The following is a 13,382-nucleotide window of genomic DNA, read 5'->3' on the forward strand; positions in this document are numbered from 1 at the left end:
GTGACGGCGAAATCGCCGAATTCGAGGCTTCAAAACATCAGTCGACAAACCAATGGGTGACGTCACGATGACTACGTCCACTTCTTACATACAGTCTGTAGTTTTTTGATACAACTTTTAACTATTTGTGACACCAGAGGCCGAGGTACTAGAATGATACCGCCAATCACAGCAGAGGGTCCAGCCACAGTCGTTTAACGTTAGCAGATACCACGTAGATCAAAGGCGGAGTCAAGCCGCAGTGAATAACTGGATTCGTGTTTGTATACCCGTGTGTTTCCGTGTGACTGAGATTAATGAGTAGAGTGAGAGATGCATGAACGATGCTCAGTGCACAGCTCAGCGAGGAAGGGGAGACAAAATGAAGGCAGGAGAGATGTGTGGATGGAGATGAAACAGGAAGCAGGGGAATAAAGGAGATTAAGGAAAAAGAGTGAGACACAGAGGGTGAAAGTGAGGCAGAGAGGGGTGACGGAGGGAGGGAGGGGGGGAGGAGGGGAAGTGTTAGCAGAGTCAAGGATTGATAGATGGCAGGGAGAGATGAGAAAGGTAGGAAGACTGACAGATTTAGGGAGATAGACGGAGAGAGATGGAAGACGGAGTGGAGGTGACACAAGAGGGGAGGAGGAGAGAGGGAGAGCTTGTGTTGGGATCTGAAGGCAGGCAATTAAAAGTGTAATAAAAAAGACAAGACAGCCCCTGGGTCGGGGAAGGAACCGGGACTGGCAGTCACGCTGCATTATGATAACACTTTCACACACACACACACACACACACACACACACACACACACACACACACACACACACACACACACACACACACACACACACACACACACACACACACACACACACACACACACACACACACACACACACACACACACTTATATACACACATGCTCTCTGACAGGCTTAAAAAAAGAAACACACTGACGGGGAACACGCATCAAAGCTCGCACACAAAAGACGCACATGCTCACCGCGGCGCACATACAGACACGAGAGCTAACGGATTGGAATTAAAAAGGGCTTTATCGGAACAAAAGGGGGGGGGGGGGTTCTTCAGGGAATTCAGCTCAGCTTTAACTATGACACTGACAGCCGTGCGTGTGTGTGTGTGTGTGTGTGTGTGTCTGTGTGTGTGTGTGTGTGTGCATGGGTATGCAGGTGGGAGAGAGAGAGAAGTTGAGAGAGAGAGAGGGGGAGGACCAGCTTTTCATTGCAGTCATCTGTAGCTTGGCAACAAAAACAGGAAGTCTAACAGTATGTAAGTGTGCCGACTACAGAAGCTAGAGCGTCACTGGATGTGTGTGTGTGTGTGTGTGTGTGTGTGTGTGTGTGTGTGTGTGCATGAGTAGTTGTGTTTTGAACCCTGTCTCTTACAAGATTGCATTCCCATGCAACTAAACTGCATCAATGACGTTTCGAGGGAGATGTTTGTTCTCCAACATTGTGGTTAATATTTTAAATACATTATTAACGCAACACAATGACGCGCTGAAGTTCAGTAAAACTCAAACAGTGGTTTCCTGGGTGAAAGTCCTGTTTGTCTGACTCACCCATCAACAAACCTAATCTGGGAGAAACTATTGTTCCCTATAGACGTAATTGATAAAGCAGTTTTGTTGTATGTAAATGTGATGTTTTAGAAGACGTCATTATCATCAATATATTGAGTCCAATGAAGCTTCAACTAAAAACCAACAAAAGCAGTTTGTTGGTGAAACACGAGACGTCTACGTTCTGATGAACTGATCTTCCTCACGGCATCACGATGACACTGATCACACGTCCTGCGCTGCATGTCTACGAGTGTGACTCACAATGATCAGCAGAATGAAGTAGATGAAGTTGTAGAAGGAGTGAGCATCCATCACGTAGTACATGATCTCCACCCAGCCCTCCAGAGTGATCACCTGCAGCCGGGGGAAAGGTCACAGGGAATCAACAATGGTATCCACAGGAAGTCTGCTCGCAGGGTTAAAGGAACAGTTCGTCATTTAGGAAATGCACCAGAAGATCGACACAACGCTCATGTTTGTCTGTTAAATACAAAAAGGCTGTTATATGAACATGCTATGCCATCTTACTGTATTGTTTGGTTCATGTATGGATTCAACAAATAACATCCAGTCGATGTGTCCCAAAAGCTTTATTTTTATTTATTATTTGCTCCAGGGAATCATACTGTCATTAACTAATCCTCACGATTCATCACTACTGTTGTAACGTTAACGTAAGTACGATATCCGTCTCTCTTTAGCTAGCAAGACGTGCACACCCTGCACCAGTAAAATCAACCAATGGGATGCTTCTAGGGTCAAATAAGAAATAACATGTCTGAGTTTCAGAAGTGCTGTTTAGTTTCAAGTCTTTGTGCTAAGCTAAGCTAGGATATGCTAAGCTAGGCTGCAGCTTTACATTTCACAGAAGGACATGAGAGTGATATTTATCTTCACGTTTAACTCTTCACCAGAAATTGGATAAATCTATTTCCCCAAATGGCTTCAATACAACTTGAACGTAATACATATTTTATTCAATGCAGTTAAAAAGGTAAGTACATGTGGAAAGAAAGGATCTCTGGTGACGCCGTCAAGCTCACAGGAAATCTCAAACTTCTTTGTTTGTCCTCCTTTGCTTGTTTACATTAAACATTAAGAAGTTATAAATTGTGGAAAAACTATAAAATGTTAAACTGAACGTAGCCAAAAGGTGGTTTTGACCTAAAATCAAAGATGTCTGATTGGTGCCAAGTTTACCAAAACTCTCACCTGGAAGATGACGATCCAGGCGTAGGCGATGTTGTCAAAGTTGATGGCTCCTTTGTGGGGGTTTCCGTGCCCAGTGTGACACCTGGTGTAGTACTGGTTCCAGTTGACACAGAGGCCCGCCACGCTGACGCTGCCGTTGGCCAGGGGCTCGGGGCTCAGGCCCAGCGACTGGCGGTACAGGGCGTCGTCTTTGTCCAGGCAGCACGTCCTGCCACCCTCGCGGCGGGCCGGGACGTCGGAGCACGACATGATGCCGTTGTCGACCGGCAGGGAGCAGATGAAGGGCCGCTCGTCGTCCTCGTCGGCCATGTAGTAGGGCCGAGGCAGACCGATGCCCGTGGTGCTGCGAGTGCGACGGGAGAAGGTGGTGAGCACAACGCCTCCATTTTAAAACAACATGGACATCATTGTACAAATACATCCAAATGAGTAAAGTCTGAAGGTCAACAAACAACACAAACATCTTTTACACAGAGCACAATCATGTCCTTCATGGTTATTTACAACATCTGTGTGGTGAGCGAGATTGGACCTGACAGCAGAAAATACAACGATGACAGACAGAGAGATGAGTGGATGGAGGAACAGAGGGACAGATGACTGTTTGTGATGGTAAAATTGAAAGAAAACGACACCAGAGACGGTGGCGAATCGGACGAGTTAACTCTGACGCTCCAAGCTGATAGTCGGCCGTATTCTACACGTTTGTTGCTGTCAGTCAGAGAAAGCCGTCTGATTGGCTGCTCAGCCTAGCGCATCTAATGTGCCTCCTGTTTGTTTCTTCTTCCACAAACAGACTTACAAATTCAGGCTGTCAAACACATCTCAGGCTGTCCAACACCAGCGCAAAGCAAAGCAATACAGTCACCTGTTAAATCAGCACAGAACATACATGCAGACTAACGCGTCAGCTGGCTGTCAGGCTGTAGTTCTTCTGAAGACGTTGAAGGGCAACCTTAAAGCATCGCAGAGCGTCTGATTATTTCTTTGCAGTCGACTTGGAGCTCTTACAGAGGACTTTGCTTTGTTAAACGAGCTCCAGTCAGAGTTGCATTTTTTAACTTTAAGATGTCGGCGGTGAGAGCGAGCAGCGCTCGTCTGTGTGATCTCTCTTTAATCTCAGGCGTGGGCGGCTATTTAAAGGGCAGATGGAAGAAACAGATACAGATGAATAGCAGTCGGTTAGCAATTACACCTGACCTGATATTTGAGAAGAAGCCGCGTTGTGAGTACTACTCTGAGCACGACACGCTCTTTGTATCCTTTAGGAGCTCTTTCTCTGCATTGTGCTGCACTGAATAGGAGCTTATTATCAAGATGACGGTGTAGCTCTGGGTACTCCTGACCAGCTCTGTACTTCCTCCGTTCACCAACGAAATCCAAACTGAAACGAGCAACGAGCACGTCCAAGGATAAGACATATTGGTAAAGATTGAACCAGAAATTGAAGGAGAGTAAATATTGGACTATTATTGCTCAGGTGGTCTGGAAACATGATTCTAAAGGAAAGTTTTAATGTAACTCTGGACGTGTGAAAGGACAAATGTTAGCCAACACCTCACAACAACGTGGAACAGACTCTCAAAGGCGTGTGGGCTGCGTGTTCGTCGTTGTGGAGTTTAGGAGAAATCAAGACACTGTTCTCCTCCCGTCTTCTCCTAAGTGCTGACGTCTTGTCATCAATTGTGCACGATCTGTGAAAAGTGCTGAAGTCTCATTTAGTGTGCACTTTGCTGGACAAGGCTGTCTTTTGTCCGATCACGTTGCATTTGTTTTCCAGTTCTTTATCCCCGAGGGTGCCATTAGAGGATAAGCACCCGGGCCAGGCTATTTCCTGGCAGAGCAAAGCTGGCTAAATACACCAGAGCAGCCAGAGAGGAAACGTTTCTGCCGTCATTCAAAACCTTGATAACAGCTTCGTGCTTTATGTGTATGAATTAGTACATCACTGCTGTTTTCAGTGATGTACTTGACTGTGACTCCTGCTTCTTCCTTTTCAGAGTCCTTGTTGTGTTACGTGGATCTCAAGTCCCTGATGTGTTGCGTTTATATAACTAAGTTATAAATATAAAGAAGGTTAATGTCAATCAACAGACTCTTCTTCACTGGAGCACATACAAATAAAGAGCAAATAAAAACTTCTGAGGTCTTAAAAAAGGATAAATTTTCGTGTTCTTTAACGAACATAATTCTGACATCAGCATGCTTTGTTCTTCATCCTCATCTTTGACCTGCAGCACACTTTGTGTTGTCGGCGAGTCATCAATGAATCCTAACGATTCCTTTTCCCGCCGTCCGCTCTGACGGACGGCCTCCGAGCAAGAGGAAGGTCCTGACAGATACATAAGTGTGTCTTCTTTCATGTTCTTTTATAAACATAAATAAATAAACAATACGATTAATATACGTTGCGCTCCGCGGCTCAAATTACCACCGTGTTTAAATGTGGCGTCTGTGGTGTGACGAGCTTGATCCAACCTCGAAAAAACACAGTATTTTCATGTTTTTTCTCATAAAGTTGTGATTTTATAATCACAGAGAACATCAGAGGTAAATTTTTCCTCTCGTAAATTCAGATTATTTTCTCGAAATAATGCCCTCATTCACCCAACTCCATAATTATTATCATTAGTTCTATTAACCTGAAATGGCCCCAACATGTGGGAACAGTGACGATGTGGTTTTCACTCCCACTACGGTGAAAAAGCTGCTTTTGTGAGATTCATTCGGTTCAGTATGAATGCCAGGTGGGAGACAAGCGACTGTGATATAATGTCATTGTAATTAAAACCTAAACACATGATTTGTTTAATCAACTAGCAGGATAAAAAGGAAACATCAAACTCTCTGTTCATCTCTGTTCCCAGCTGTTCAACTCTCTCATTTCAGACACGTGAGACTCGGTGAAGTTCTGGTTCCTCTCGGCGTTTATTTGCACCGTCTGTCCGGAGGAGAGAACCTGCGTTACAGTCTGCGTCTCCAAGAACAAACAGCTTCCTTTTCTTCCTCTGGGACTTCTTACCGCTTGTGTTGTTGTCTCGTGGCTAACCGGAGGCCAGCAAGCGAACGTCCAAGAAACGTGACACGTCCGACACGTGACGTACGTTTCCTCTACGCTGCGCTCATTACGTTCACCAGCGGACAAACAGACGGCTGTCATCTCACACCTAAGGAGACGTTTAGGACTCCTGACAGCCAGAGGTTAGGGTTCCACGCTCTCGGCGGTCCGATTTGCTTTGTGGTAAAAAAAATAAATACATAACAAGATCGTGTGCATGTTTTAGCAACGTTGGATGACATTACTGAAATGAACCCAGGTGGGTCAGGACATCCCATGATTACGTCTCCTCTCCGTCTCATCTCTACATTGGTCACCATGGGTGACAGCTTACCGTCCAGCCAGACTGAGCCTCATCACGCGCTTGGCCGCGGATCTGGTCTCGGCGGGCTCGCGGATCCCCGTTATTCTCTGAGCTCTGTGTTTTACACGGTGGTGTTAGCTGTACTCTTAGTCAGAGAGATATTTGGGAACAAACGACAGCTGCTGAGCTTCCAGCCTCTAATTCACTGGCTCACTGTTGTCTTCTGCTGTTACCAGGCGAGGAGAGTCATCAGACGTCATTCCTGGTTGGCGATTTTGCTTTTGTCAAACTTTAAAGAAAAGCGCTCGTAGTCGTCGTGACGTCACTCATTGGTCGTTTCGAAGCCTCGACTTCTGCGATTTCACCGTCGCCATCTTGGATTACGGCTGTCGCCAAAAATAAGCTTCAAAAGTTATTCGTTAGAGTTAAAATGAGTTAATGCACGACAGAATACGTTTCTCTCAAACCTAATTCAAAAGGCAGTTTCTTTGTACGGAAACGTAATCTTCAGGAGACAGCGTGGTTTATGGAAATATATCTTCCAACGGAGCAACTCCATCAAGTGCTTCTGAACTCAACACAACTAATTAAACTCAAGTAGTTGTCTCTATATTCCACATTGTTCGTACCAAATGACATATTGATGGTTATGATATTAAAGGTGCTTCATAGTAAGGTTTACATTCACATGTGAAATACTTTGGAGTAGTTTGTTTTATTGGTTTTAGTGTTGAATGTATGAACATTGGATTTCTTCTTTTTAATACACGAATGATCGTAAAAAGTCAAAGAAAGGTTCCAGGAGACAATAAAGAATAAGTCATCTTGTCATATCTCATCCTGAGAGAATAACATTTTCTGCTGCAAGAAGCCCAATAGCTCATTTTTAATGAAGCACTTAAATGGTGATTTAAAAGCTGCCATAAAAAGCCTAAATCCTTCGGTCCTAACGTCACATCTTCCTGATCTTGGAGTAGTTGACGGAGTGTGAGGATGTAATCACAACCAGCTGTGTGAAATCACCCAAAGATGAACAATTTCATCGGTAGAAGTTGAAGGTTATTGACTGATTGGCAGCTGTTGCTTCCGCTGCTGTGCACGAACAGAATGAAGTCTGAGACACAACGACACACGAACAGCTGATCCGTAACCACCGTCAACCACAGCGGCGTCGGCACTGCTCTCATTGTGATGCGACATGACACAGGAAGAATTGAATTTCTGACACTTCCACCAAAATAAACAGCCCACAGCCACTGAGACGCAGAATAATACGTTCTGGAAAATACCAACACACACACACACACACACACACACACACACACACGCACCAAAAAAGAAGTTTCCGCCCCAAAGAAAGGGAAAGAGGACGAGTGAAAAGGTGAAAAGATATTGAGAAATAAATGAACCTCTTGATGTCAAACTGTGGAGGGTAGAGGCAGTATGATGAGATGAAGTATAATGTGACTTCATGTTCACAGAAGGGGATGATTCACCACGTACACAGTTACTTTGCTAATGAGCACAATGATGAGGAGATGATACAAAGTATGAGTTGAGAACATTGGTGAAAATGAATAAGTTGTTTAGTTTTTGGAAGAACACGGTGGAACAGGTCAGCGGGTTGAACTCGTCTCGAGACATCAGGGGCGGACTCAGTTAAACTAAGCAAGAAGATAAATGTTTTCTTCCCCCGGCACAGCTGGAGTCCTGGTTCCCCCGGAGCGACGCGCTGACTCCTCACTGACGTGTTAACAGAAGAGTGACTCTGATGACATCGGGCCGCTGTTCTACATCCTGTTTCCTACTAAGAGTCGACGTTGTCTTCTTTCAATCACGACCGCGATCATTTGACGAAATAATTTTTAACCAAAACTGCAATTCTTCCCGAATTAAAACCAGTGATTTGTGTTTCAAGTCTTCATCAATACAGCATGATGTTCATTTAGTACATTATGGTCCATTTAGAGTCAAACAGACCATAAAGCAGGGGATGCTTTAGGGCGGGGCTACACGGTGATTGACAGGTCTCTACCAGAGACGTATACGGCGTCTCTACGTCGCTCCTCCTCAGTCCACATATGGTCACTTCCTGTTCACTGGTTGATTAAAAAGTCAAGATAGAGACGACCAAAACAGTCCATGGAATATATGGAAGTTCTCTTCCATATATTCCATGGTCTACAGGCCTGGGAGGGTTGGAAGAGAAAGAGCGGCGCTTTTTTAATTAAGTGGCAGAACTGACTCTGAGATAATGACATTTGCTTTGTGCAAAATTGTGGTTTGCAATCAGCCTCACTATGTTAGAAAGAGAGCGCCTTCATCTCCCTCTATGGTGATATCAGTGAATTGAGAGGATGGTGTAATTAATCTTCTTCTGGAGTCACATTGAAGGGGGGGGGGGCAACGAAAGTCGAGGTGACACATACGTTTATGTGAAAGCACAGTGTGTCCTGATGTGTGTAAACGTACCTTTTCATCACACATTTACACAATGACGCTCTATGATGGAGACACATTAGACGTCAACAGCAGACGTTACGCACACTCACAAATACTTTTTCCGACGGATCGACATGTCACAGATCCTCGAGCATCACAAAGTCTCACACACATGACCTGACATTAACACACACACACACACACACACACACACAAAGATCCCAGACGGGGGACTCACAGTGTGAAGTTCTCCTTCGGGTAGCAGCGGTTCCTCAGAAGCCCCGCCCACAGCTGCACGCCGATGATGCCGAAGATGAAGAAGACGAAGAAGCAGAGGAGGAGGACGTTGCCCAGCATGGGCAGAGTGTCCAGCAGCAGGTTGACGAGGATGCGCATGCCTGAAGAGACAGGAAACAAACATTGATATGAAGAGGAAACACATTACAGAGCAAAGGTCTTATGCTGCAGAAGTTACTTTCAAGAGGTCAGAGGACATCTCACCCTTAAACGACACACTGAAGCTCAGTGAAATGTTCTCTGACGTTGTATTTAAACCAGGAGCTTGCTTGCCTCTCTGGAGTTGTGACATCTTTCTTGTTGGGTCAGAAGTGCGTCAAGCATCACCCGTAAACATTGGTGAGGGACACGACCCACAGGAATGAATGCCTTTGATGGACTGAAGAACAACTGAGTTTTGTCAACATTTTATTCTCATCTATTGTTATTATCTCCGCCAGGAGAGCATGTATTTGGTCGTGTATGTGTGAGTGAGTGAGTGTCTGTCTGTCTGTCCAGGGCTAATCTTGCATATACTGCTGGACCAACGAACCAGATATGTTTCTGTGCTTTCATGCTCGAGGACCTGATTCACCTTGTTTTATCTCTCTCTCTCTCTCTCTCTCTCTCTCTCTCTCTGTCTGTCTCTCTCTCTCTCTCCCTCTCTCTCTCATCCCGCCCACTCTTTTTGCTCGTGCAGAAATTGAACACATTGCGCCGGCATTTCCATATAAGCCTCTGTATTATCATAATTAGCTAATCAATCCCTCATCTCCACACTAATTGTGATCCCATGGCCCATTACTTTGGCTCTGATCAGAGTAAGGAAACTAAAGCAGGGGTTAGATTCTATCTGTAACATAGATGGAGGATTGAGTGAGCATTTAGCCGACTAATCAAGGGTAAGTGGGCCGGCTGGCGGTCCTCAGACCGTCTCTCCCAGGGGTCCTGGCACATGCTGTGATGATCTAACATGTTTCAGTCGGAAGAAGCAGACGACGGGGAAGCTGTGAAGGATAAATTGATGTTTTGAAGCCTCGAGTTTGGTGATTTGGTACGGTGACCATACATGGACTGAGGAGGAGTGACGTAGAGACGCCGTATACGTCTCTGGTAGAGACCTGTCAATCACTGTGTAGCCCCGCCCTAAAGCATCCCCTGCTTTATGGTCTGTTTGACTCTAAATGGACCATAATGTACTAAATGAACATCATGCTGTATTGAAGAAGACTTGAAACTAGAGATTGAGACCATAAACTCATGTTTACAATGTTTACTGAGGTAATAAATCAAGAGAGAAGTAGAGTCATTTTCTCATAGACTTCTATACAACCAGAGGAGTCGCCCCCTGGTGGACACTAGAGAGAATGCAGGTTTAAGACATGAAGCATCGGATTCACCTGGTAGAACCGGAGGTTGCCGCCTGGTAGAAACACAGACAGACATCTACATGACCTTTAGTGAACAGTGTGCTGAGCTTAGTTTGGACTTTTGATCTAAATATGTCAAGATTTGTGATTGTGAAATTCCTCAAAACTCTCTCACTGCCACCGTCATCAACAAAAGGTTTTATATTCATATTATTGTCCTTGTTTTAGTATTTCATTATTTTTAATTAGTGGGATTATAGGCTTTAACTTCACATTTGAAACGTCATTCAAATCAAGTTTGTTTGATTTGAATCAAACTGAATGACGCCGAGTTTAACTGGATCTGAAGTCGTTAAACATCACAGAACCGGATTTCCTTTGAAACCAAAGTCTCTTTTTCTCACAATCGTTTAGTCTGATTTAAATCAGCAGCAGCCTCCAGTGCTGCAGTATCACCCAAGACAGCCTAATATTAACTTACAATGAATCAACAGTTATAGAAGAAAGCTTTATACAATATGCATCCAAATGTAAAGAAGTTATTCACAAAAATAAAAGAATGAAACAACAAGTCTAAATGCTAAAGTGACACATTTAACGTTAAGTTCCACACTCAGAATTATTCTCTCCAGGAAGTAAAATTAAAACTATAATTTAGTTTAAATCAGTCTGGCTCATTTGATTGTTGGCTGAATAGAATACCAAACGTTTGTTCTATATAAAGGCAAATTAAAACCATTTCAATCATCTGCAGACTGCTGACGCAGGAGGGGAGTGAGGGAGATTAGTGCAAACGTTATAAGTGACAATAAACAGAATGTTAATGAGCAAGAAAATATATGAGAAGGGAGAGAGGAAATGTGCATGATGACGTTACCTCGGACATTTTCTCCAGGGGGGGGTAATGTAAGTCAACATGCCCAGTCCTTTAAGCCGTGGTCAGTGGGGACCAGGTCTGGTCTGGATCCATTAGTGCCCCATTAACTGACTCTTCTGTTCTTCTTCACACATCCTCCTCTCATCCAGTCCCAATGTGGCTACGAGTGGACTCATGCAAGTGTGTGTGTGTGTGTGTGTGTGTGTGTGTGTGTGTGTCTGCATGGAGGTTGAATGAGCCTCTGAGATGAGCTCTGTGGTAAATTGTCTTTAATAAAAGGAGTGAATTGCTTCTTTACTCATCAGACAAACAGAGAGGAGGGACACATGCAGCAGCTGGTGCCGGCGCATTAACGGACCGTATCATCTTGTGACCACTGGGGCTGCTGGCTTACACAATAACACTTTCATATTTATGTTATTGTCCTGTTAATACTATAGAGAGCATGTGAGCCAGTTACAGGAAGCTTTCATGCTTTCATGCACAGATTCTTTCAGTTTTACATGAAGTTTAGGTTGTGTTTATATTCCAGGTAAAGACCTTTTTCCTACATTTTGAGAGTTGGAAAAGAGCAGCTGTAAAGTATTTTCATGCGTTGTTTTTGGATATCCGTCCGTCCGTCACTTTCTGTGCATATACATACTGGCGAGCGGTCACGGTGCTCCGTCGTGCACCTCTTATTATTGTATCTTGGCACCGCGCGCGTTAGAAACAATCTAAGTAAATATTTAGCAGTGATGCATTTAATACTCGACTTCTTTCTTTACAGGGTTCGTATAAAGACAATAAAGTAGTTTATGAATATGAGATTCTGTTGAGGTCGAAAAGGAAGCTCAGTGAATAGCAGAGTCCCAGATTACAGCTGTAAACGTGGTTCACACTCACATGACTTGTCGTCGCTTGTGCTTCGTCCCAACAGGGAATTGAACAAATTCAATGTCAGTATATTATATATATATATATATATATGACAAAAAAGGAGATGTTGTGATCCATCTCTTCTGTGGTTCAGGTCTAGTTGAGTTAAGGCAACAAAAACCAGCCCATGAAGACTAAAGACAGGTCATGAAGACTAGAGACAGGTCATGGAGGCTAAAGACAGGTCATGGAGACTAAAGACAGGTCATGGAGACTAAAGACAGGTCATGGAGACTAAAGACAGGTCATGGAGACTAAAGACAGGTCATGAAGACTAAATACAGGTCATGTCAGGGTCAGAGATTAGCATCATGATTAATGGCGGAGAGAGGACAGTCATCATTTATAGACAACGTGAAGACATGACCATGTTTGCTGTCCCCGTCAGCAAACAGACAACATCGTTCATCAGCGCTTTTCCAAAAACGTCTGCAACATATTACTATAACTAGAATTACCGCCTCGTGGTTGTTTGCGTCCACCAACCAGTCCGAGGTGTCCGACATGTCATCGTTGTGTCCTATTAGACATTTGAGTGAAGTTCTCATAATTAGCACAAGAATTCTTGAGTTGTGTCTAAAAACCTGTTTAGTGAGGTCACGCAGACCTTTGTGCTGTAAATCAGGCGTCAGATCTAGAAATCAGAACACGCTCGTCTGTGGCCGACTGACTTCCTGCTTTCAGAGAAGAAAAATAAATAAATGATCCGGCTCGGATAGTTTCTGTTGCAGATTTATGGGCAGTGGGAGGTTCAGCAATTACGCTCATGAAGGAAAAGCAAAACAACATTAACTTCAAGTGCCAGCGTATCCGACTTAGAGAGCACTCATAGCTTCTTGAAATTACTGCCTGCCAGGAGCAATTTACACACATAGAGCAGAAAGAAAGCAGCAGCGAGCTCTGCTTATCCTCATGAGGAGAGGACGGAGACTATAAGCAGCACCGCGGAACACTTCACCACGTCAGAGCGTCGCTTCGGTGACGGGAGGATCAAATGACTTTTTAGGGATTTAAAAAGCTCTTTGCACTTTGGGGTTTCCTCACACAGGATGAGATGAGATGTGCAGCTCACATATTTCTGTGTCCAGACAGTCCATCACTGCTTTAAATGCATGAGACAAAAAAATCATGTTGCTCACATGCACACCAGCACCTGAAGAGCCGGCAGGAAACAACAGGTACACAACCGACGTAATCACATCGGAGACTCTGAGCCGGGGTTGTGGTGTCGACCCGCTGCAGGTGCTGCACTTACAACGGTGCCTGCCGTCATGTGGCCCGTTTGATCCTAAAATGAGTAACGACGTGGCAGCGAATCCGCTCTGCAGCATTTGTTGTGTCGCTAACAATACCTGAGA

At 44.4% G+C, this 13,382-nt stretch overlaps 1 protein-coding gene across 1 annotated transcript in view; it reads right to left on the bottom strand.

Annotated features, from left to right (window-relative positions):
- cacna1ib (calcium voltage-gated channel subunit alpha1 Ib) overlaps positions 1–13,382 on the bottom strand; it is a 115,671-nt gene that overhangs the window by 64,479 nt on the left and 37,810 nt on the right. The window contains exons 5-7 of the mRNA XM_076082962.1: positions 8,822–8,981; positions 2,780–3,122; positions 1,829–1,921 (exon numbers count right to left, since the gene is read on the bottom strand). Of these exons, the coding sequence (XP_075939077.1) occupies positions 1,829–1,921; positions 2,780–3,122; positions 8,822–8,981 (596 nt within the window). The remainder of the gene's footprint in view (positions 1–1,828; positions 1,922–2,779; positions 3,123–8,821; positions 8,982–13,382) is intronic.

Source organism: Anarhichas minor, unplaced genomic scaffold, assembly GCF_050575085.1.
Source record: "Anarhichas minor isolate MPS153535 unplaced genomic scaffold, ASM5057508v1 ptg000114l, whole genome shotgun sequence".
Taxonomy (NCBI): domain Eukaryota; kingdom Metazoa; phylum Chordata; class Actinopteri; order Perciformes; family Anarhichadidae; genus Anarhichas; species Anarhichas minor.